Source organism: Athene cunicularia (genome assembly GCF_003259725.1).
Source record: "Athene cunicularia isolate RWA chromosome 3 unlocalized genomic scaffold, athCun1 chr3_part1, whole genome shotgun sequence".
In the NCBI taxonomy this organism is placed as follows: Eukaryota; Metazoa; Chordata; class Aves; order Strigiformes; family Strigidae; genus Athene; species Athene cunicularia.
Genome location: NW_020799097.1, coordinates 3,441,495 through 3,466,968, shown reverse-complemented (window position 1 = coordinate 3,466,968; position 25,474 = coordinate 3,441,495). Strand labels below are relative to the sequence as shown.

The 25,474-nt window shown below is 47.8% G+C and overlaps 1 protein-coding gene across 1 annotated transcript in view; it reads right to left on the bottom strand.

The window, feature by feature from the left end:
* Positions 1-4,256: 4,256 nt before the first annotated feature.
* The window catches only part of BLK (BLK proto-oncogene, Src family tyrosine kinase), a 36,258-nt gene continuing 15,040 nt past the window's right edge, over positions 4,257-25,474 (bottom strand). The window contains exons 4-13 of the mRNA XM_026845095.1: positions 24,097-24,190; positions 22,756-22,854; positions 21,439-21,542; positions 14,649-14,798; positions 14,005-14,157; positions 12,937-13,116; positions 12,277-12,353; positions 8,122-8,272; positions 5,362-5,493; positions 4,257-4,993 (exon numbers count right to left, since the gene is read on the bottom strand). Coding sequence (XP_026700896.1) covers positions 4,785-4,993; positions 5,362-5,493; positions 8,122-8,272; positions 12,277-12,353; positions 12,937-13,116; positions 14,005-14,157; positions 14,649-14,798; positions 21,439-21,542; positions 22,756-22,854; positions 24,097-24,190 — 1,349 coding nt within the window. The 3' untranslated portion in view covers positions 4,257-4,784. The remainder of the gene's footprint in view (positions 4,994-5,361; positions 5,494-8,121; positions 8,273-12,276; positions 12,354-12,936; positions 13,117-14,004; positions 14,158-14,648; positions 14,799-21,438; positions 21,543-22,755; positions 22,855-24,096; positions 24,191-25,474) is intronic.

The window sequence follows — 25,474 nt, the reverse complement described above, 5'->3', positions numbered from 1 at the left end:
ACAAGTCCACCTCACAGTTCCAGGGTCCAGCTGTAGCTTGTTAAAGTAGATTCAGACCTCTCGCTGCTGGGCAACCTCCTTCCCAAAAAGGGCATCAGCTCCCCCATTTGCCAGAGATTTGGAAATGGAATGGACTTCTCTTCTTTACCCCTGCTCTGACTGAGCCCTGCACACACAGGGTTGCAGTGTGAGCCAGAGTCAGGCAGATTGGGGTGTTAACGTAGCATGGGGAGAAAGAAGAGAGTAGAGGAGCCTTACTTGAGGAGCCTTAGGTCTTTAACCCATGGTTTGACCTATGTGTTCCCTCGTTTTCCCTGCTCTGCTCTTCCATCTCGGCTAATCTTGTCTTGCTCTGATTTTAACCCAGTTTCCTAAAGACCTTCAGGAAAGCCTATAGTGTGTGCTGTGCTTACTCTTTTATGAGGCACAAGAAAATCCACATTTCTATGAATGCCTGGGGTATGGGAAAAGCCTCAGCTGGAGCTCACACCTTACTAGACATCAGAGAACCCACCTGATTTCCTCAGTGCTGCTGCTCCCTGCAGCCCTGCCCTCTCACCGGTTTTCCTTCGTTCTCCCTCTTGCTCCCACCTCATCTCACACCCCGGACCTGGCTCCAGGTTTCCAGATGCACATTCTGCTTTGCTAAAATGTCACAGCACACAGCTATTGCCTGAAGAAGGTTTGACACAGCAGCCACGGGGATGTTTCTACAGCTGCAAGGTGGAAAACTGAGAAATACCACAGAAACCTTCCTTCGAGAGCCTCAAACCACTTGAAAACAGGGTGTTAATGCAGACGAACTCAACATTAAGAAGACCAGACATCACCTGCACAGATAAAATTTCAGAAGATGGAGGGTAAGTAACAGGACCAAGGCTGCAAGGGAAAGCAGTAGCAAAGACCGATAACACGTGTGGGTCTTTCCATATGAAAATTGGGAAGACCATTCCAGTGGTCTTTGGAAAGACCACCTGGCACCTGGGGAAGAAATGAAAGGGCTATTTTGGTTGTTATGCAAGTTATATATCATTGGGTACTCTTTTAATCCTGGTCTGGGCCATTCATAGTTCACACTCTGTCTATGGCAGGAATGACCTCTTAGCTTGCAAAATAACTTGCACGGCCTGATGCCTGCACAAAATGAACACGCTCTTCTTGGGCAGCTTCACAGGATCCTCTTAACTGAGCTGTTTGCATGAGTGATAAGAGTCCCTGCTGCAGATCACTCAAGAATCACAAATTTGAAAGCCTGGGTCACTTTTACCACCTTTCTCCTCCTCTGAGACTCTCAGACCTGTGAGCCTCTGGCTGGAGCTCACCCACGGTGAAGAGACACCTCTTAGGCAGCCAGGTAGGGATGGGGATGGAGGGGCTCTTGCAGAGCTTGCTGGGGCCATTGGAGACATTCTGGTCCCCTGGAGTACAGTTGCCTCCTGGACTGGAGGTCACAGGAGACAGCATCGCACTTGTCACCTGGGTTTTTGACTGAAGTCTCTGATGTACATGTCCAGGATGGAGATGGAGTGCAGGTACTTTTCTCTCCAGCTGCATGACCTCTGCTGTGCTGGAGCTGTAGGGTCCATTTCCCAGTGGTTTTGGTGGCTGTTGTGTAAAAACCATGGCTGCCCATGGGGCTCATGGTCTCCTTCCACCTCCTGGAAAGACTCAAGCTGGTGGCACGGCCCCCAGTCCCACTCCCCTAAGCAAAGGAAGAGTTGACAGTGGCTTCTGCAATAGCTTCGTGGTGGAAGCTCGTGTGACTATGCAGTCAGGTGAGTGTCTGCCCCACCCATTTGTCGCAGGCATGGCAGGGAATGAAATTCAACAGATTTTTGTGCAGCATGAACAGAAAAAGCTACAGTGTCCATTTCAGAGGAAGCACATCTTAGTCTCTTTGTTGTGTTCAGCCTGGGCTCAGCCACATGTTGCTATTGGCCATAAAAATATCCATTTCCTCTCTAAATTGAGCTACAATACTTGACTCTTTGGCCTTGGGTGATAATGAAATGCACAAGTGCTTAGCGGACACCCTGTAACACTTCCTCCTAGTTTGCTCCAGCACGAATGACCCACAGTTTTCAATTCAATGCAGTATTTGCAGTCAAGGCATCATGTATCTTTCATTCATATTTATTTGCAGTGTGTCATTCATGGTCAGTGTTAGGTTAATGCTTGGACTGGATGATCTTCGAGGTCTTTTCTAACGTAGATGATGCTGTGATTCTGTGATCTCATTAACAGAAATCTGCTAGTCCTGCATGGAGTAAACATGAAAGCCCAAGCTGGACTTCAAGCAGGGAGAAAGATGGTTTCTTCAACTCCAGTGAAATTATTGAATAATTGACTAATAATTGCTTCTCATATGAAACAGGATTTGTATAGTTACAGCACATAGAACTTCTCCCTTGGAGCCCTGAAACAAGTGGACCAAGCTTGATCCATGTTAAATTAGTACTGGGACCTACTAGCACTGGGCTCAGAGGGGCCAAGGAACAAGGTTGTGAAGATGGTGATGGGTGCACATAGTTTGCTGATGGTTTGATGAGGAGGCCTGTCTAACCATGCCCAGGCTCCCCAGCTGTTCCTGCTGAATTAGATGAATTCTGCCAGCTCACAGAAAGACTCGGGAAGAAACTCCACCTCTTTCCAGGAGGAGTGAAGCTGCCCACGGGTCTGCTGTGGAAATCAGTTGTAGATCAGATGTGTTATGGGTGGGATAAGAAAAGAGCTCTGAGACACTTTGGGGGTTGATTGACCTCCAGATTTGGACACTTTGGGGGTGGAGGCATCCCACCTCCCTAACACAGGTGTCTAATGCTCTTTTCCACACCCCAAGGTTTCCCACCCAGCTCCAGCTGCAGTCCTAGAGGGGTGCAGGTCTCCCATAGACCCCTATCCACCAGCCCTGTGAAAACATCCTGGACACTCTAGGATCTCTCCAGTAGATTTAGGATTACTGAGGTTATAGCATCTCATCCAGTTCCCTTCCTTCTGGTCTGGAACACCCATTTTCTACTATTAAAACCTCTTTCCCTCCTGAAGATTCCAGGAATGACATTTCCAAGCTGTGCATTCATCTCCACAGACTTTGGCCTTCTGTGAACACTAGACCAGCCCCTACCTGCTCTTTCTCCCAGTTGTGGGTCTGCAAAGGAGTGATAAACAGCGTTTGAAACCAGGCAAAGTGCTGTTCGTGCTGACACCAGCACGTTATCCCATTGGGAACACCACTGGCATCATGGTGGGGGATTTTGTTTCATCACAAGCGATGGACAGGGGCTTTATGGCACTGAAGATCAAGGCCTTGGACTGAATGTAGCTGCCTGTTATCTCTACAGATTTGTTATGAATCTTCCCACTCCTCTTTCTTGCTGTCTTGCAGCAGTGCCGTGCACAGGTAACTCCATGTCATGTGTTGGTGATGGTCGGGTATTTATTCTGGCACACAGGTCATCTCAGCTCTTTCTTTCTCATAGCACACTTGTTACACTAGGAAAAGCACCCTCTGCGGAAGGACTCAAAATCTGGTTCATGAGGTAGAAAAGAGCAGACCAAGCACCCTGGGGAGATGCTGCTCAGTGCCATAACCTGAAGGAGAGTCCACCTGGGTGCTCACTCCTGTAGTCCTAATACCCCTTCAGTGTGCCATCAGTGCCTTATTTCTTCATCCTCCACTCCCCAACCCAGTGCTATTGCTGACTGGAGACCACCCTGCAGCCTCCTGTGGGCATCCTCACGGGAGCTGTGGGTCAGAGATGCACCAGCAACCAGGGAAACAACATTTGAACCCTCCCGGTGCTGGGTGTGAAGCAGGACCTACCATGGGGCTGGCTTGATGCACTGGTGCTGCATCAGGAGCTTGTGCTCAGCAAAGCAAGGAGGGTATTTTTTTCTTTCTGAGGTGGTTTAATACATATATTTTTAATTCTCCCCCATCAGCTGGATAGCAGGAGCCACACAGATCTGTGGGGAAGGAGGGACATCTCGTGGCCACTCCACGAACATCTCCTGCCTCCGGGCTCCAGGGCTGCCTGTGTCGGCGGTCGGTGGGGTGTACCCCGGGCATCCCCCCTTCCCTCCCCTGGGTACCACCCCAGCATCACCCCGCGCTGCCCCGGGGAGCCCCATGGCCTCTCTCCTTCTCCTCCCTGAGCTGGGGGTGGGCACAGGAAACACAGGGGCTCGTTCTCGCTCCAATGCCCGTATAAAGAAATGTTAAAAGGTTGTATCCAGTTCTTTATTATTGACTTGGGGCAGAAGGGGTGGCACTGCCTGGAGAGTTTGCTCCAGAGCTTGAGCGCCTGGTGTGGCCCCGGGAGGTGCAGACAGGACACATTCCCACCCCTGCCCGTGGCATGAAGGGGGTTGTAGTATTGCCAGCAGTGGCATCAGAAGATGGGGAGAGACTGTGCACACCCCATACCATCATCCCGGCCGTGGCCTCCTCTTCCCAGGGCTGCAGTTGCAGGGCTGGGGGGATTTTCTGTGTCCAGGAGGGTCACAAAGGAGTTTGCTGTCCTTAGTGGTGGAGGCGATGTCTGTGAAGTGGGTACAGACCTCCAAGGTGGGTGAGGAAGGAGCTGTACCAGCCCTTAGTCACCTCTTTCGTCTCCATGATAACCACAGAGCTGGCAGCATCCACCTCCCTCATGTCCTTTCTCATTCCCCATCTTCAAATACACTGCGAAGGGACACAGGAGAAAGGGAAAGGCCTGAAATAAGCCATCACCGGGTGATGGTTTTCCTCCAGATCTGTCCCCGGGTGTTCGTGGGACAGTGGCTTACTGCAAAGGCTCCGGCTCGTATTGCTTCTCCGTGGAGGTGTAAAAGTCCTCAAGGACCGACTGCAGGTACTCGAATGTTGGGCGCTCCTCAGGCTTGTTTCGCCAGCATTTCAGGATGATATTGTAGAGTTCAGCAGGGCACATGTCCGGACAGGGCATGCGGTAGCCCCGCTCCAAGTTGCGAATCACTTCGGGGTTGGTCATCCCTGGAGGCAAACACAGACCAACAGGAGTTATTCAGCACTCTGGGGGTAACACTCAGTGCTCCCAGTAGCTCACATCCAGGCAGAGCTGGAAGGACGTGAGGGACTGCGATGCTGGGCCATATCTGGGAACAATCCCTTCATCAGGGCTGCACTCCCCACTCCATCCCTCCTTCTCCTCCCTGGCTCCACTCTAGACATCACCTAGTACAGGTATAACTGAGGCTCCTGGGAGCCTGGGGAAGGAAACCCAGCAAGCAGAGACATGCGTGTGTGTCTGAGCACGCTTGAGTATGTGCCTTCAAGCATAAAGCATCACTAGATGCTTTGAAGTCGATGAACATTCATCCCGTATTCGCAGTGTGCTGTACCTGGGTAAGGGATCCTGCCGTAGGTTATGATTTCTGTCAGGAGGATCCCGAAAGACCACACGTCAGATTTGATGGTGAAAACTCCAAAGTTAATGGCCTCCGGCGCCGTCCATTTGATTGGGAATTTGGCACCTGTCCAGATGGAGCAAAGGGAAATAGCACGTGGAGGTACAACATCTGCCTCTGCTCCCGCAGGCGTGGGCAAGCAGATCCCCAAGCCGAGCCCCGGGTCCTGCGGGCTGCTGATTGCTGCAGGGAGCTGCGATGGGACTTACTGAGGGAACTGTGCAGTTATGGAGATACGGCCAGAGGAAGGTAATTGCTGCCTATCTCCTGCTTTTATTAAAAGGTCATTTCCACCTGGCATTTCCTTGCCTTTCTTGGTTCTTTTCCCAGTGCCATTAAGGCTATTTCACCTTAACAGATTTTTTTCACATGTGTCCGCTTGTAAACACCCATAGATACTGACACACAGAGCCCAAATAGTGAGAAACTTAATGCCCTAGGTAACTGAGAGTATGCATATTAAAAAAAATCTAGGTAAACTATTTTACCGATTAAATCAGAGGACTTTGCGGTCTTATAACACCTTTGCATCTTTTGTGTGTTTAGCAGTGGGATCGCTGGACTGGAGCCAGGAATGGTGGCGCGGATGGCCCACCAGTACCACGCACACCGAGGGCACGATGCTGGGAGCGAGCAGGGCCTGTTGTAGCCCCTGGGCATCAAACAGCTCTTGTGAGAGTCTCTCTCATGAGAGATTCTTCAGGTAGCAACCTGCCGTGGGGAATCAGTGAGTTTCTGTAGCTCAGACTACGTGTCTGTGTTATCTAAAGCCAATGGCTCGAGTAGCTTTATTAGAGGACAACGACAGTAGGATTCTATTCCATAGAAAATCACTCACTGGAAAGGGGTTGTTTTTAGCCAAAGCGCATAAACAATACAGCAAATATAAATTCTCCAGTTCTAAAAGCTGTAAATGTATATTTAAAACAAAACAAAACAAAAAAAGCACCTGATTTTATCTTGTCTAACATATTCTTGTTTTTCACACTGTGGAAAGCAATGACCATAAGATTGCTATTTCACTTTAGCCAAGGTAAAAAAAAAAAAAAAAAATCAACAAAAAAACCCAAACCCAACAACCCAAACACCTTGATAAGTAATAATAATAAAAAAAGAAGTGTTAAACACTGCAGTGGAAACCACATTTTTATTTGTGTATATCCTTTCAAGACTGAAAGCCCAAATGCACAGTGTGAAATGAGTGCCTTTTTGTTCTCGCACATCATACTCTGACAAGTAGACTGACAAGGCTTGGAAATGTGATCTATGAAGTGAAAACCTTCAAAGTAGATAGAGGGGCAGTTGTTATTTCAGATTCAAGCTCCCTGGAAAAATGCTGATAGGAGCCATTTTCCACTGGAAATGTAGCTGCTTTGGGTGTGTTAACAGAATTATATTGATTTCAACAAAACGTTTCTTAAGGATAAAAACTGCCTTAAAAAATCGGAGCAATCTCACAGTACCCCTTCATGACATTTCACAAATTACATTTGCAAGCTTTTACTACTTTGAAATAGCTTTACATGTTGGAATGGGTATAATTTGTATCATAAAGTACTTCAGGACAGCAAATTGAAAGAAAACTTTCCTATTGTATAAGAAAAAAATAAAATCTATTCAATCTTCTTTCCCCAGAGCATTTTTTTTAATGGGGAATTTTAGCTTCATCCTAACTCTAGAGGAGAACAGATTTCCAAAATTTGAAAATCTTCTGGTAAGTGCCACTTATGTCAGACTTAATTGTTTTATGTCAATCATTTCTGCTTTTTTTCCCTGCTGCTCTATAAAGTTTCTTTGCAATCTGAATGACACGATCTCATAATTGACCTCAGAGTCAGAGGTCAGTACAAAGTTCAGAGGAATTTGATGTAACCCTGTTGTCAAACGGCTGTAGGTGGACCTCTGCACCAGCCAAACCAGTTGTCACGTCTCGTGGCCACGCTCTCCTGTCCATCACCAGTTCAGATACTCTACCCCAGCAAGGTGCTTGGCTTTGCAGGTGGAGTCATAATGAGATTTCACGTTAACATGGGAAATACTGGGGTTTGTATGCTGGTTTGGGCTGTTGGTTTTGGTTTAGATGCTCAAGGTACTCTGTTCCCATGAGAAACACCTGCCAAGGTGCAACCCTTCCCCGTGTTTTGTAAGTTGTGCCTCTGCTATGGAAGGGACCTGACCTGGTCTGGGCTCAGTTTGCCTGGGACATCTGGAAACTGTCGTTAGGTCCAGATTCGTGGCTTCAGTTCCCCTCTGCAGTGCGATGATTGAGTTACACTGCTATTTCCTTCCCTTCAGACTGACTCACTGTGAACATGTAGCCACAGGCGGCTGGTTTCCTTAGCAAAGTTCAAATTTCTCCAGGAACACAACCTGAGATTCAGCAGGACTCCCCCAAACAATGCAAAAAGCCTTTTTTTCCCCCATTTCCCTCTGCAAACCTCAATGTTCTTTATTGTCCCCAAGCTCTGCTGCCTCTCCTAGGACCCAATACTTGGCTCTCATCTTTGCTCTGCCTGCTGCCTGGGTGCCGACAGTGGCAGCGGTGGGGGCTGTGGTCTCATACCCTCCTCAGTGGTGCCCCGTGCGTGGTCCCAGCCCAGCCCCCGGACACCCTGTATCTTGGCACGTCTGCATGGCAGGAGGATTAGAGATAAGGGAAATGTGTTGGTGAGGCAACGTTGGAATGACACCCACCTTCTTGTGCCAAGTATTCGTTCTCGATGATCCTGGCCAGGCCAAAATCAGCAATTTTGCAGCAGAGTGTCTCTGAGACGAGGATGTTGGCAGCTCTCAAGTCACGGTGGATGGAGTTCATGCGCTCGATGTATGCCATTCCCTCTGCCACCTAGGAGAGGGAGAGAGTCCGTCTTCAACAGTCACCTCCCCGTGACAACAAGTCAACTTGGCTGCATCTTACTCACTTTTTCAAAAGCACGACATGCATATAGGGTTGCTCACATGCCTCCATGTGCACGGACATGCATACATGATGCATGGATGGACGAACGGACAGATAGATCAACAGACAGACAGAAAAACAGGTAGACGCGTACATATATACATACATAAATAGATATTGACCATGTAGGGGTGCATACATTCAGCTCTGCCATCATACACCCGGCCATCAAAAGCTTCAAGCAGGCAAGTCAAGCAGAACAGAAGCATCCCTCTGTTTTGCTCAGAAGTTACAGCCGTGAGCCGTGTCTGCAGCAAGATGCAGGAAGTTGAAGCAAACCTGAAAACACATCACTGGATTCCCAGTTTCTTCCACAAGACTGTCCTCTCTAGTCGGGATTTTAATCACAAACACTCCAGATTAAATATGTGAATTAAAAAAAAATGATAAAAAAACCTCAGAGAACTTGTTCATCCCTCAGTCCCCGTAGCAAAGTCAGATCTAGGAGGACAACTGGATTTTTTCAGCAAGCTCCTCTGTTCTCCCTCACTGAGCTGCTTTGGGATGGGGAGTACACCCCTGGAGTTCTATCCACAATAAATCTGATGTTTTAATTCACTATGCTGGATCCAGGACACAATACAGTTCTCCCCTCTGATACCTACAGAATGCATGAGAGCACAAGACCCAGATATCCATAGAAATATGGCTGGGGTAGAGAGTAAGTCCCTGGACAAACCCCTTGTCCTGGGCATGTGCTGCTTTCTTCAACCATCTCCAAACTTTACTTCGGGAGGTTCTTGCTCTCAATATCATCTTGCAATGTTTAGCTCCTTGGAGGAGGGAGCAGCCCCGGGGAGGTGCCTGGTGTGTGACAAACCCCTATAAATGATGGCATCAAGCTTCTATTACTGGGTGCTGGGAGGTATACAAAAAAAAAAAAAATCGATTGCAAAACTTGCTTTATCAGTCAAGTCTCAGATTTGGGTTAGGGATTTCTCAGGAGGGTGAGTGGATGCACGCAACCGCTGCTAATAATGGTTAGTACCTATTAAAGCTTTTATGCGCCTGTGGGTGAGGGCAGAGCAATTTTCCACTCCATACAGATTCACATCAGTGTCTCGACTTACATGTGGTTTTAAACAGGATACTAACACATACTTTCCAATGCTGCATTTCTAACCTGTGTCAACACCCCTTCAGCACAAGTGCTGTTTGCTGCAGTGGAAAATGGAAGAATTGATGTAATTTCCTGTCCTGATGTTAATGAGATAGTACCCAACAACAAGCCTGTTCCAGCCCAGTGTGCTTTCAATCATGTACCCTCAAGACTGACCACAGGATCAAGTGCATCGGCCCAGAGGTTTCTAATTTTAACTCCGACAGATGCTATTGGATCCAAAATCATGCTCAAGAGGGTTGGGTGCCCGCTGGGCTGTGATGTCATCCCGACACCGCAGATGAACAGATTGCAAAATAGCTCAAGAGACTGCCCTTTTCCTCCTCCTCCTCCTCCTGGAGCTACCCAGTGAGTGTTTGAATCCGGACCCTGGGGAGGTGGTGCCGGGGTGGGAGGGGAAATGATGAAAGTTGTCCTTCTGATTGACGCCCATGCCTTGAGGGATGGGCAAAATCCTTCCTACCCCACACACTGTGCGTGGTTTCTGTGGGTTATTACATTGTTGGGGTGTGTGGGTTTGGTCTGTGTTCAACTATCCTGGTCTTGGAAACCACACATGGTGCAGGGTGCTGCAAAGAGCATGGAGGGATGCTAGAGGGGTGTGCAGGGTGGGTGAGTGTTTCCAGGTGTCCATGGAGAAGTGACATCCACGTGCAACTACTCAGTCCTAGTGGTGATGCCCACCATGGGGACCATTTGACCATTGTAGTGGATGGGTTTCTGGCAAGCTTAGGCCATGCCACGCGATTGCATTCCAGGCTTCAATCCTGAGCTCAGAGAGGAGGTTTGGGTGCATGAGGTTGCCCTGGGATGGGTTTGTCTCAGGGGTTCCTGCAGCCAGTGTGTTGTCAGAGCTGTAACACCCTCACACCTGGGACAAGATCACTGGCCTCTCCTCAGATACTTCCACACACCTGCCTGGAAATTCTTTGTTATCCTGTCTGCTCAAGGCAAGTTCACAGAATTATAGAATCATTCAGGTTGGAAAAGCCCCTCGGGATCATCGAGTCCAACCCTCAGCCCGACTCTACACAGTTCTCCCCTACCCCACATCCCCCCACAGCTCATCCCAACGGTCCTGAAACCCCCCCAGGGATGGGGACTCCCCCCTCCCTGGGCAGCCTGTTCCACTCTCGGACCACTCTTTCTGTGAAAAATGTTTTCCTCATGTTCAGTCTGAACCTTCCCTGTTGAAATTTAAAGCCATTTAAAGTTATAACATTGTGTTAAATAAATGTACGAGTACTCATAGCTTCTGCTGTCCCTACCTTAAAGTTGGGTATAATGTTGGCCAACAGCTTCGCTCTGGGTCACCCCGTGACTATAGCTGAGTGCAGGTTGCTCTGGCTAGACATGTTACCAAGCCAGTTTCTGGAATAATGCTCCCACCAAACCCAAGAGCTCTGTAATACGGATTAATTTGGGCCATTCTGCTTGTCACCAGAAATTTAAAACAAACCACAGGCTATAACTTTCAAGAGAAGGAATGAAAGAATAAATAAAGGGAAGTGGGGAGGTAAAGAGGGACGGGAGGAAGAAATTAAGGGAAAGGTGCTAAACAGGCAGGATGTAGTTGGCCCCATAACCTTTCACAGGCAACAAAGATAAAACTGCAATACGGAAGATTTTTCAGTAGTGAAGAGGGAAGGCACTGAAACATGTTATATAAAAATACCAAAAAAATGATAGATGGCGGACACTGCTTTAAAGTATTTAAATATTTTCATTCTGGTTAAAGCAAGAAGGAAAATCTTTCTCTATCATATATTAAGATTCTCCAGTTTTTAATACATTATAAAATAACTCTGTATGATGGCTGGAACCAAGCGACCAGCCTTTACATGCTGCTTGCTCAGACTGACTTTGACTCAGAGAGGCCGAGTGATCTTATGGGTAAATCCCAGACATGCACATCGAAACAGCTGTATTCAGCCATGACACTCATGTTTCATGATTTTTCTCGATATTTCCAAAATTAGCCTAGCTCTGGTCCGGGTGAGCCAAACTTTGTCAACAGCTGGTTAGGACCAAAGGGGAGTGATTTTGCCAGTCTCATCCTTCATGCACGACTTGTTGCCCAGATGCTGACATTCTGGTTGTGGTTTTCCTAACTTTGACCTGCTCTAGATGCACTTTAGATACGGTGCGACTGCAACTGTTAACATTTACAGCCTGGGGATGCTTAGAGGGAAACAACCCTTTGCCTACAAAGGTAAAAGCTTCTTCTCATAAGGAGCAATATTCCCACACTTGAGGGTCAGAACATCCTTTAGGCCTAATTACCAGAAGGGAAGAACTGCTGAAAGCCAGCATGTCTCTACATTGAAAGATTTTTGTTGAGCTTTTTCTTCTTTTTGATAAAAAGAGAAACAAATTTATTTCCTGCTCAGCAAGCCAGGGGGAAAACAAACAAACAAACAAACAAACAAACAAAAAATCCCAACCACACAAAACAAATAAACAAACAAACACCACCACCACCCCCTTAAAAAAAAAAAAAACAAAAAAACAAAAAAACAAAAAACAGACCCTAGTTCTCTAGCACTACTCTAAGTTCCCCGGAGGCTTCCCTAAGGACAGCAGAGCATTGCTGAACTGCCATGCACATCAACACAAGAGGGCTGAGAGAGAAAACCTAAGAGAGCACACCAGGAGGTGCTGTTTTCCTCCATGAAATCGATGCTCTGGCAGACTTCAGACTTGAAAGAATTTCAGTGAGGCGATGATAAATCACAGCCTTGAGTCTGCTTCCCAGAGGCTGATCACTAACCTGAGCAGACATGTCAATGAGTTTGGGGAGATTCAGCTGGCTTCCTTCTTCCGTCTTCAAGTAATCCAGCAAACACCCTGCAGAAGAGGAGACACTGCTGTGACTCTTCTGAATAAGCCTGTGCATTTGCTTCCCCTGATGCTTCTCTGAATAGATGCAATAAATCTGTCTTCATCCTAGAGAAAATCTGAGGTACCATGATTAGTGTTCTCTAGATCCTCTTCCATTGGGAGAGTCCCCAGTTGCAGCCCAGTTCCCCCGTGTGATATGCGCAGACCTTTTGCAAACTGCTGGGCATTCATCACTCAAAGCCTGACAGACAAGAGAGGCAAAAGAAGGGACTATTTCACCATGAGGGGAGTAAAAATCTGGAAAAAACTTCCAGTAGGAACAGTGGACATGAGAATTTTAAATACTCTTCTAACAGAGCATCACTGTCTTGTGAAATGGTTTTTGAAATATGAGACTGCAAGAGGCAGGATTTAATTTCCCAGAAAGTCCCTTCCAGTACTAGAAACAAACTCATGGATCACCTAGTCCTTCTGCTTACGGATTCGGTACAATGCCCTCCTCCCCACACCCATAGTCATGGAAGTACCAGATGTCTCGTTGTCCTGGTTTTGCAGAAACCCCACCAAAAAACTCAGTGAGGTTCTTTACCATTGGCCATGTACTCTGTCACAATGTAGATTGGCTGCTTTGTGACTACTGCATAGAGCCGGACAAGTTTGTTATGCTGGAGCCTCTTCATCAAGTTTGCCTCTGCCAAGAAGGCATCAGGATCCATGCTGCCTTCCTTCATGGTCTTCACAGCCACCTTGATGTTGTTCTTGTAGTAGCCTGCAGAGAGATAACGGTGCACTGAGGAATTTTGGCCTCTCTGCAGGCTGTGCAATAAGGAGCAGAAAAGCTTGTGGATCGGGGAGCAGAAAACCACAGCAACAGCTTTCAATCTCCCAGCAGGAAACAAATGGAAAATCTCAGTGCCAGTGGGTTCTGAGCCACCGGTAGGTATGAGAGGAGAAAGGAGAGATATGACACAGCTGTCAATTCATGTGGTTTCATCAGGGGTCATCCGTGCTCTGGGTGATGGACACCCATGCGATGAGCCCATCCTCATGCAGTCCTCCCAAGCCCTGGAAGACTCTTTTCAGGTGAAACCCCTGGGGCCTCCCACCAGCAAGGTTCTCAAATAATCCAAACACCAAACTGAAAATCCAGGACTTTGCAGAGAGGGCACTGACTCTGTCTGGTCCTGTCCACAATCTCAATTTCCAAAGCAACAAGCAACCACAAAGAGGACAGCAAAGGAAGCTGAGCTCACCCCATGTCCTCTCCCATTGATTAGCACTGGGCAGGAAGGCATCAGGGATTCAAATCTGGGTTATAAAGTGGAACGGGGAAGCAGAAAAATTGGGATAGTGTCACCCATAGGATCCTACAACCATGCCCAGGGTTCCCAGCAAGAACGAGAGCGTGTCTCAGGAGATGAGTATGCAGTTATTTCAACACCTCTCGCATGCCTCTCGCCTATGAACGCCCTGCTCAGCCACTGATCTGTGCAAACACAGCCCAGGAGTATGGCATCTACTGCTGTGTCTGTACCCATAAATATCTGTTTGTACTTTAGGATCCCCCTGCCCAGACTAGTCTTGTCTTAGGGAAAGAGAGTTTTCTATCTCTTCTGTTTATATATTTTTTTCCTGGGATGGGGAGAATGATACTTACCCATCCACACTTCCCCAAACTGCCCACTGCCAAGTTTCTTCACAAGCTTCAGAGATTCCCGTGGGATCTCCCATTCATCCTGTGCCCAGGGTCTCTGGGGAACCAGGGATACGCAGGGAGCTGTGAGCCTCTGGCACAAGCCATCCCCTTTCTCTGTGTGAGAATGAAGCACACGACAGTTTAATGGGATGGCAGAGCTAACTTCCTCCTCTATCTACACATTCCAGGAAAAAGACAACCCATGGAAAACCTCCACAACCACACAAATGTTTCAACCACAGGGATCAAGGCACCCAGAATGGACTGACTGAAAGGAAAAAGCTCAAAGGGAGCCATAGAGGAACCAATTTTGCCCAGTTAGTCCAAAGCTTCCCAAGCATGTCTGCTCTATATCCCTTCAGCATTCATCTCTTTCTTGATGGGACACAGTCCCTGCTTACAGGGCTATGGGCAGAGCTCACCCTCACAGTGCCTTAGGATGAAAGCTAGGACATGGGTGATGAAGTTTTGTTTGGAGAAGCACCCTTTTCCCATGAGAATGGACGGAGTAATGGTGGTGGTGAGTAAGCCTGTTCTCCCTCTGTCCACATGCCCACTTGCTGCTAGGAGAAAAAAAAAAACATGAGGGGAGGCAAACAACTTACGGCTGTAATGATGGATTAGCTCTGGCAGGCTGGAGAAAGTCATCCTGGGGGAGATGTAATACCCTCCGCCATCTAAGGAGCGTATCCTGTAGTGTTTGATGATGTCCCCATGAGCAGAGTCACTGTCTCTCACGGACAAGGAATAGGCACCTGGAGAATGAGCAGAACTGTGAGGACAAGTAGGGCCCGACCCAGGGACCAGTTACATCCTCTTTCCTTGTCTGCCTGCAGCTGCAGACACCTCTCCCAGCTCTTGCCGATGCCTTCTCAGGGCAAGTCCCACCAGACTGCAAAGCTTCAAACATCCCTCTCTCTAAGGCAAGTGGAGAGGATAAAGATTTATCAGAGCTTAAGCGGGCATGTTGAGGCTTAGTTGAGTAAGACCTGCCTACGCCATGGTCAACATGGCCAAGGAAGTAATATGGCAATCCATAGCACATCTCCAGCCAGAGCAATCAGAGGCTCCTTGGGTCATGATGGTCTTGCCCCAGCTCCGCATCTCCTGTCTGAGCTCTCTCAAACCCCCCCCCCCATCTCATCTAGAAGAAACAAATGACTGCAGTCTCACCCGTTTGTACAAACTCAGGACTGACAAGAAGCTGAGCCACCCAGCCAGCACAACTAGAATTTTGGTTAACGGGAGAGATATGGTCAAGAGATGTCCCTTCTTGTCAAGGTCCCCATGTCCCTGTTACTCCCCATAAACCTTGTGCCAAGGTCAGTGATTCAGCTGGGAGGTACAGAATGGGGGTGCAGGAGAATTGCTTTGTTCAGCCATAAACTTGTGACTGTGGATAAACCACATCTAGATTCATGTCTAGATTCGGATGCCTTTTGACCTCAAGGGAAACTACTCAACAATCTGCTATTGCAACCTGCTATTGTCTCCTTATAATGGCTTTATTACATCAAACATGGAGGATATTTTTTACTCACAAAAACATCACTAGATGTTGCTACAGAGCAGCAACTTCCAGCCTATGCCAGTGTAAATTTCAGTACAGCTTAGCAATGTTGGTTTTTTTTTTTCCCTTTGTCTGGATCATGTTTCCGGAGTAAGTTGTTACAAGCCTGCTGGGCTGTGAAAATTCTAATACGTCACCCGGGTTGATAGGCTGCCTTTTTTAATGGTTGAAAAGGCCAGGCTATATATGTTTAAAAGTATGTATCTGTCACGTAGGATCGTAAGCAGAAGTGGGACCTTCCACGGCGACTCCGCACGCGAGGGGAAAGTTTAGTAACATATAATGCTCACCGCCTGGTGCTTCTACATGGGCAGTTCCCTATGCTGCGGCTGGAAACCATTTGCATTTTTAAAAAGCAGCAAAAAAACCCATACCTCTGTGGATATTTGCGCTGTTGCAGTGTTTCTAAACCTTTACAAGCAGAATTTGGGAGTGTCTTAAATTTTTCCAAGTGTTAGCAGTTGTTTCGGGGGGACTCCCTTTCTACAGAGACCAGATGATGAGTTACAGTGGCATAATGTTCATGGGAGATTTAAAAGCAGAGCCAGGGAACCTTGAGACTGGATGCATACTGCCTCGGCACGGTGGTCTCTTTCTCAACAGAGGATGTTCTTCTGAAACTCTTTTCTTCACCGTGAGTATCAGGCAGAAGACAGACTGAGAAGCCCTTTTGGTGCTCTCAGTACATCCAAGAAACAGCCCTGAAACCTCTTCAATGGCAAAAAAAAAAACCAAAAACAAAAACAACCCCCCCAAAAAAAATACCAAACAAACAACCCCAAAAAACAAAAACCAAAAACCAAAAAGCCACGACAAGGGAAGGCAAAGGAATGGCTCATTTTTGCAGTTTATGTCTTGGTGACCAAAGCTCACTACACAGTAAGGATGTCTTTCCCAAGGAGTGATCTCTGGTCCCTGGCGGGTGCAGAGAGGTGTTGATAGGCTTGTGTCCACAGTGGTCAGCACAAGTCCTGCTGGAGTTGATCAGCCACACTCACACTGCCCAGCACTTGGCTCCAGACCTCCTCTGGCTCCTCTGCAGTACCTATGTGGCCCTAAGTTGTAGCATTATTACTATTATTATTAATAATAAAACAGTAATAGTTTTTTCTAATTTTTTATTATTGTATATTTATATTATTAATTTCTATTACTGTTGTTGAGGATGATTACGTTATTTTAATTTCAGAGAGGTTGACATAATGGGCAAGCCAAGCTGCAGCCCATTAGAGTTGGGTTTACACGACATAAACCCAAGAGGGTGCTTTGCATGCCTGGGACATGGCTTAGGGGATGTGTGGGATTTTTCTTGCCAGATGAAGGAGCCAGACATGGTGTGAACCCAGCTGTACTGACGACAGACAGCGTTGCAGAAGGGAGTACAGGAATTAACGACTAACGTATGTGCAAGTGGGTGCCTGAGGACTGAGAGTAAGCAGAGAAGAGGAGGTCTGATCTGTTTGCTAGTGTGGTTGCGCCCAAAACACCTGCTTGTTCTCCTGCAGGACCTCCTCTCCAGACCCCACTGACCCTTTAAACTCACCCGCATCTTTCACACCAGTGATGCACAGTGTGTAGCGGTGACAGGGGCTCCAGGCACCCTCCAGGCCAATCTATCATCTGCCTACTAACAGCTTTAATACTAATCCCGCCATTAGAGCTAATGATGGTATTTCACCCCAAGTCAGAGTTCAGTTTGCTGGAGTGAGTGTCGCAGAGCTTTTCCTGTCATCTACCGTGGCCGATTACTGTTCCCCTGGGAGCTGCAGTGTAAAGGCAAAGCACTAGGGCTGAAAAGCTTCAATCCTCTCTTCTGTCAGTGACAGCATCAAATGAAAAATGTTAAGTGTAGCTGGACAGATGGCAGGATTTTTAATCTTCCCCAGTGATAGTCAGGATGGCTGAGAGGAGTTCTTGCTCCTCAGCCACAAGGGACATTCGCCTGTGGCACAGACCTGCGTCGCATCCTGGCGCAGAGCTGGGCTGGCACACAGAGGTCCACCACGCTGGCACTAGACACCAGCTCAGAGCAGTGTGAGCACAACCAAATCTGCCCTGGGCAGCTCTGGGTGTCACACCCTCCTGTTCTGGGTCTGGGACCCCCAAACCATCCTACAAGGGATCTCAGGTCCTTTCTGCTCAAAGGGTGGTACATTTTGTATGGACAAGAGCAACAGAAGACATAAAGGGTGAGATTCAACTTCAGATCATACTCAGGGATGATTCAGGCACCTAAACGGGTGTCTGTTACCCCTTGAGATGCTCTGGGACATCTACAAGGGCTTGGCAGATATGATGCAAAACCAGACCTTCTGGTGGAGAGCCCGGAGATGGCTCCAGGACATCCAGGTTTTGGCAACCAAATCAAGGCCTGTTGGCTACAGGGGGAGTTCAGGCCACTGCCATGTGTTGTATCTCCATTTTGATGCCTGCCTGTCAGACTGAGTCCCACCACATGTGGCATCTCCTGCTCCTACCGGTCTCATCAGGCTCTTAACTCCTTCCCGATGGGAAACGCAGGAGCTCAGCTGGATGCAGGGGCTGAGCTCTGAGAGGTCCCTCCTGCCAGGAGCACAGACGCAGCACTCTTGCTGCTAGCCGGGAGATTGCGACTCGACACAGCTGTGCAACTGTGTTCCTGCAGGTTTCAGAAAGATTATTACTTCAGGGAAAGATTTATTTATTTCCAGCAGCTTCCGCAGGGCTAGCTCTCCACCAACGATTGCACTGCTGGTCTGCTTCCCACATTGTCTTGACAAGGACCCGTCTTCCCGGGATGTTGAATATGTCTTTCATGACCTCTTCAAATTGTTGACTGAAAGCGAAGCCCCCAGCTTTGCAGAGTTTCTGTGTCTTTAACCACGAGTGAAATGAGACTCTGTTTAGGATGGGAAGGGCATAGAATGTGTCCCACTGTGGCTGAGACAACCCAATATGGGGCAACCGCATTCCAGCGAATGCAGCTAAGGTGGCTACTGCCCTTAGCTTTACTCAGTCCTTGGCCATGAAGGTCAAATGTTGCTGATGATCTGCAAAGGGAATTAAAATATATCTTGTGGAGGAGGAAAACGGGAAGAACCGGTGGGGTTCCAAGGGCAGGGTTTATTTCATGGTATTGCTCTGGACATCTTGTTGTGGGTCACATTAACGTGGTGGCTTTACATTAGTGAACACAGCTTCACAGCACATTTGGAGATGTGGGGCTTTCTCTTTCCCCCTTCTCTTTAGAGAGGAGAATGTCATGGTTAAGACAGATCAAATGGTGTCCCCATGGACAGACTAAGTCACAGGGCACTCAAGTAGAAGCTGACCACAGAGGATGATTCAGAAGATGAGGTGTCTGAAGGAATAACAGCCATATTTTAGGACAGAAATATTGGAAAAGGCATAGCTGGGACTCACATTTCAAAGCAGAAGATTATCTCTGACCGTTTGGGATGAACATGGGACTTCCACAGAGTGGGATATGCCACATCTGCTAACGCAGAATAGCACACACCTCCAGCTAAGTCTGATTCTAGCCAGTAGAGACAGGACATTAAAGACTAGGTCTAGCCTAGATATTTCTCCTTGAATCTCAGGACTCCAACAGTTCTGTCCAAGCCCCGTGTGACCTAGAGCCAATCACACTCCAGAGGATTTCAAGGAATTATCACACCCTGGTTTTGCAGCTTCTGGCTAGAAGAAGTAGGGGGCAATTGTCCTGAGCAAGTGTAGGGAGATGTCTGATCCCATCCGTGTGTGGCATCTAGAGATGCCACAAAGACGTGTGTGGGCAGAGGGCCCCACTCCTTCCCTGACCTGCAGATGCAACGTGTCTGCAGGGTTTGTGCACGGCACGTGTGCTTATCCCTACCCTGGGTGCAACGCAGTCATGTCAGCTACCCAAATACCCCAGCAAACAACGGGGCGAGTGGGAAGGGGATAAAAGGAAGAGTGGCTTGTGGTGACTAGTCCAAGGCTGATCATTTCAAGGGCACCACAGAGCCAGTGGGGAAGTCAATATACAAGCAGAACAAGTTACTTGTAAAGGGAAGTGCTTCGAAACAAGGTTTGGGTTTTTTGTTTGTTTTTTTTTTTCAACGCATCCCAACCTGAATGTTTGCTAAAAATTCTGAAAACCGCAAATCCACTTGGAAGTCAGCGCTCCTACTTGGCACCAGCTCAGTAGGGACATGTGGAGGTGAGCCCAGGCATGGGGTGTGGGGGGAAGTCAAAGGAGGCTGCTATAATGCTAACACAGCACGTGATGGCTGAGGGAGGGAGCTACAGGAAGATGAGCATCTTGTTGCCCCACTTAGTGCATCAGCTATCACACCAGTTCAAGACCAGCGCTCCAGTTTGACTCTATTTGTCAAATCCTGCTGTTGGAGGTGGCTGAAATGGTCAGGTTTGCAACACAGCCAGGGCTCAGACCACATCTGTGAGTAAACCACACCATGCCAGAGCCTGCTTTCCAGCCCTGGGGTCACATCCACACCACGAAACTCTCTCAACCTCTGAAACATGGTGACTGCACTCAAATTAACCATTGGGAAAGGTGCCTGGCTGGCAGCAGGACAAAACCTGCACTGTGTGGATGACCAGTTGCATCCAGGCTGTGGCACTATTTAATTTACTGGTAATGATGTAGTCATGGAGGAAGGGACAGGTACTGACTGCCTTGGAGACCCCCTGTGTGAATGGAGCCAAACAGAGACAAGAAAGGAAGAAGGGGCTGTAGGCAAGAACTACTTGTAAAACAGAGGACCCAGTTTATCTGTTCCCACTCTACCTGTTAGACCAGGTCCTTGTAGAAGCATTTGGGAAGCAAGTCAAGGGAAAGAAGGTCCTATATTACTTCAGATGGGATGCTCTGAGTCTCTAATGATCTATTAGAAAGACACAAGCTGCTTTTTTTCCATGTAGCAAGGAAAGACTCCTATATCCATTTCACGGGAAAGAAACCAAAGCACAGCAAGACTGAAGTATTTCCCTGAATTACTGTAAGGAGCTGATTCAGAGGAGAACCATGGGACCGCCATAAACATCATTTCCTCCATGCTGTAAATAGACCTCCTGACCCAGAGGATGCAAGGAGAGAAAAGTAGGAAAGGAACAACATGAGATTTCCATGGAACAACCTAAACTAGCTTCCAGACCATCAAATTAGCAGCATAAAACAAAGACATTGAAATTACACAGTTAAGTGTCAGGATTAATTACTATATCCAATGCCGGAGAGAACTGATGACAATGCTCTGCCCTTTCCATCTTCATTGGGTTATGTCTTCAGAAGCCAGACGTGTTCATAGGGAAGGAAAGTGTATGAATCCCACCTTTTCTGCTTGTCAGTATCCTTCCAAAAGTCCTGGTTTTGCATCAATTCCCCCTATTACAGAATATCAGGAAAAACTTGTTTCCTCTTGGAAAATGTTTCACCAGAAGGTTTTTCCGAAATTCTACAAGTTTCTACTGCAAGAGGAGACATGCTTCTTCAAGAGTGTGTAGAAGAAAAAAAAAAAAAAAAAAAAAGTAACATTTCCTCAGGGAGAAAAGGAAAACAAACCCCCTACTCCTTGTTTTGAAAAATCTTTTCTGTGTTACTGCATCTCTGCCACCAACTATGGTGACAAGAGCCACCCTTACCACAGGTTGAACTACACATGTGAGTAGCATCATGAGTAAATCTTTGCCCTTCAAATCCCCAGCTCACTCTTAGCAAGACCTATTTTGCTCAGACAGATGAAGGAAACACTGTCACAGCTGAACGTTGTAGCACAGGTCTGAAAGGTTTTCCAAGCCGTGGCCATAACAAGGAGTTACCTGTGCTCTGTGGATCTCACCTTTGCTGGTTTCACTCTCTCGGACAAGGAAAGAGCCGACTTTGTTACCAGAAGACAACAGCAGCCGTTCAGCATCTTTTCTGCTCAGAGTTTTAAAATACCACCTGGGAGACAGAAAAGGCAAAACCGTTGCTTGGAAAGGAAAAGCTCTAAAAAAACCCAAATTCTTTCCAGTTAGTTCATTTCTTTTACCATTACACTCTGAAACCGAGGGTTATTTTTATCAGCAAATAGTCTTTTATCTGCTGGAAAGTGGCAGTAATAGACTGTTTTCAGTAGATTAACGCCAGATTTCAGTCACGTTGGGCTTGTTCCACAGCCTAGCAATTCAGCCAGAGGAGATGGTATGTGCAGTGCCCTGTACGTGAGAGAAGTGCGAGCTCAGCCAGAGCACACAGCCTCTGAGCTCGCGGGGACCCACGGCTCACCTGGCAAGTGAGTAAGCCCTGAGCAGTGCTCAGGCAGGCTGCAGATAAAGCTGGTACGTGGGCTGGAGGCTGAGCACAGGGTGCCCATGGCCATTTAGATGTACCCTTTGGATACAAAGAGCATTTACGTCTCAACCACATTTCTGTGTGCTGTTAAATGTATGCTGGATTCAATGACGGTTGTGCCCTTCCAAGAGGAGATTGCAAGGAAGGCTGATCATTTCTATCTGAATGACATAGATGAGAATAAGTCATGGAAACATTTTCTTCTGCTGCTTGTATTATAGCTATAATAAGCCCTTTTGGCTCAAGCCTTTCTTACCATCCTCTTCGCAAGGAGCCAAACATGAGGGTTGCATCCAGGCTAATGAAACAAAACACCACCAGGCACTGGTACACAGTTGTCTGCCTTGTTAAATTGCTGGTGTGCTCCCTGACACACCCGAGACCTGATAATGCACCCTTCCAGAGTCATCCCCAGTCCCAATTTGCATATAGACACCGTCTGAGATGCTGAGGAAGTTTAACACTCTACATGTGGGTGGACCGGCCCAGTGGGACCAGAAGATGGTCCCTGGCACTGCTAATTTACCAGTGCAAACATAACCATTATGTTCTTTCCCCCAAATCCTTGTTTTCATGGTGGGTGCAACCAACGGGACAGGAGTCTTTGCCCACTTTCCCTGTAAATGCACCATCCTTCCTGCTCCACGCCCATATGGTGCTTAAAGCTTCTGAACTTTTGTACCATTGCTGGGGATGATGAAAGACCTCTCGCTATCCAGCCCAGCAGTGACATCTTCCTGCTGGCAAGTAAAGCTGTTCCCGTAGCTTGTTGAGAGACAGAGCACTGCGTCAGTGTTCACCGTTCATAAGCTTACACACTTACTTTTCCTCTTCCAAACTGTCTACTTGTGCAACGAAGTTACTGGGGATGTAGCCTTTCCTCCCGCTGCTGAGGGATTTTGCCAGCCACCAGTCCCCCTCGCTGCAAAGCAAGCAGAATAGAAAGCGTGAGGACCCACAGGATGTCTCATGACAAGCTAAAGCTGCAGGGACAGCGTGGTTTCTGGGGTTTTGAGCACTGCAAATAGGCCAGAACTCCTTAATACACTCTACAGATTAGACTAGATATTAGGAAGGATTTCTTTGCAGAAGGGGTTGTTGGGCGTTGGAATGGGCTGCCCAGGGAGGGGGTGGAGGCCCCATCCCTGGAGGGGTTGAAGAATAGAGTCGACACAGCGCTGAGGGATCTGGTGTAGCTGGGAACGGTCAGTGTGAGGTTAATGGTTGGACTGAATGATCTTCAAGGTCTTTTCCAACCTAGACGATTCTGTGTGATTCTGTGATACAGGTCCCTCTTGATTTCCTAGGACTCCCACTAGGTTGAAGGCTGTTGGTCTCTCAGGGATTTCTGGAGGTGACAGTCTTTTTCCATGAATGCAGACAAAGCACAGAGTGACCAGAGACCTAAACCTTTGCTACACGCCACACACGAGAGGAGCATATCTGTGTCACCATGGGTTTATTTTGCCTCTTGCATAGGGACATCGGGGCTCCTTTCTTCCCCTTCCTTTGCCAGGCATGCCACTGCTTTGGTCTCCCACTACTGACTCAGCCACCAGCTGTGGCCAAAAGCCATCCCCACCCAGTCTCCCCTGCCCCATGGGCCCCAGCCTATGGCACCTGGGTGAGAAATATCATGTCTGGAGCCCACCTCACAGAGAGGCAAAGGATGGAGAAGCCCTACAAGGTCTGTCGACTGAGGGACCCATGCCCACCTCTGCCCTGTTACGGACTGGGCAGATGGACTGTCAGCCTCTTCTCTTGTGAGTTTGCGAAGAAGGTAAAATGAAACCATGCACACCTCTGGCTCAATTCTGTCCCTTCCTCTGACTACGCCCAACCCACATCCTTTGCAAAAGCACGATCAGCACAGAATATGAAACAGGAGCTAGGTTATTGTTATTTATGCAACTTCTGCGCCCACGCAGTGAGGAAGGTGCAGTAGTATCTAGGCAGGGACACTACCTAACCCCAGAGTATCTGTAAGCCAAGGAAAGAATGAAAGTGTCACCTTCTCCACCTTGTAGAGAGAAGAGGATACCCAGAGTCACGCTCTGGAGCAAAGCTCTGGTGAGCTGCAGACTGGTGTCTGACCCCAAGGCCCTCCCTTTCCCAGCCTCATCATGCTCATCTTTAAGCCCCACTCTGGCAGCAAGTCACTTACTTGGCGAGGACTTGGAGTTTCTCCCCCTTGACCAGCTGCAGGTCACGGTCACTTGAGGCAGGAAAATCGTACAGTGCAATCACAACCAAGTTATCTGAAAGAAGCAGCAGCACTATTGAATCCAGCTGGTTCCCTTCCAGGGGTGTGACACACACCCGGGTGTGCTGCAGGACACTTCACCCCCATGCACACAGGGGATGTCACCCGCCCTGTCCCCCAAAAGCCAAGCTTTCCACCAAACACAGCTTTCCTGCCAACCACAACCTCTGCTCAGGGACTAAAACTGATTCACCAAAGTGTTTCCAGTGTATGTGTTTTTAAAGCAATCCAGACCCCCTTATCCACAAAACCCAGTGTATCAACAAGATAAAAGGGTTTGTGTAGAATAAGAAGACTCATAAATAACCTGTCAGTGTTTGGCCTGAGTTCTACATGGCAGTAAATGAAAACTGCTGTAGCAACAATTCCCAGGGTAGCTCTGGGATTTGACTCAAAAAGATGAGGCTTTCTTCATTGAAAAGGTATAAAGGTATTGTCTCCGTTTCTATTATTTGTGCATGTTGCTAGGATTTAACTCTCCATCCAGATGCTCTTGACTCAACCTGTATCTTGCCATCCCCTTTACGCACCGCTCCTTGCAGATGTACCACCACATTGAAGTCACACTGCCCCTTTTGACCCAGCACCTCTATAGCACCTGGCTGCTCTGTTCAGATGAAATTCCCAGGGGAGCAGTGGAGGCTCCAGGATCCCCTCCCTGGTCCTGATGTACTTTAGATGCTCCAGACCACAAAACCAGTGGTCTACGTCTCACATATTGCTTGCAACTCAACTGGACTGAGGCTGTGAGCAAGTCTGCAGCCCCATCCCCTACCCTACTGTGTTGCTTTGCTCAAGCCATGTTGGTCAAGCCTAAATTTTGGCTCGGCAAAATGAACTTTCACGCTCTGGTGCATGCAAGCCATGTTGTGTGTGGCGAAGTTGCCATCCTGTGCGTGTGCTTCAAGGCTGCTAACCCACCCCGGGTCAGATCTCTGTGGGCTGGAGCTGAATCGCTACTTTTGCATACTCAGGCAGGGCCGGTGCTGCTCTCAGAGAGGTTGTTCAACCATTCACATGTGCTCTGCAGGCTCACAGCTACTGAAGCAGAAATGAGCAGCTATTTTGGGGCAGCTCAAACTTTATAAAGAGGATCAGTACTTGAACACAAACACAGAAATCAAACTGAAACACAATGGCCAAAAAGAAAAAGAGGAAAAAGAAAAAAAAAAAGAAGAAGAAAAAGGAAAAAAAGAAAAAGAGAAAGAAAAAGGAGAGGAGAGGAGAGGAGAGGAGAGGAGAGGAGAGGAGAGGAGAGGAGCTGTCTCTAGAGGAGAGA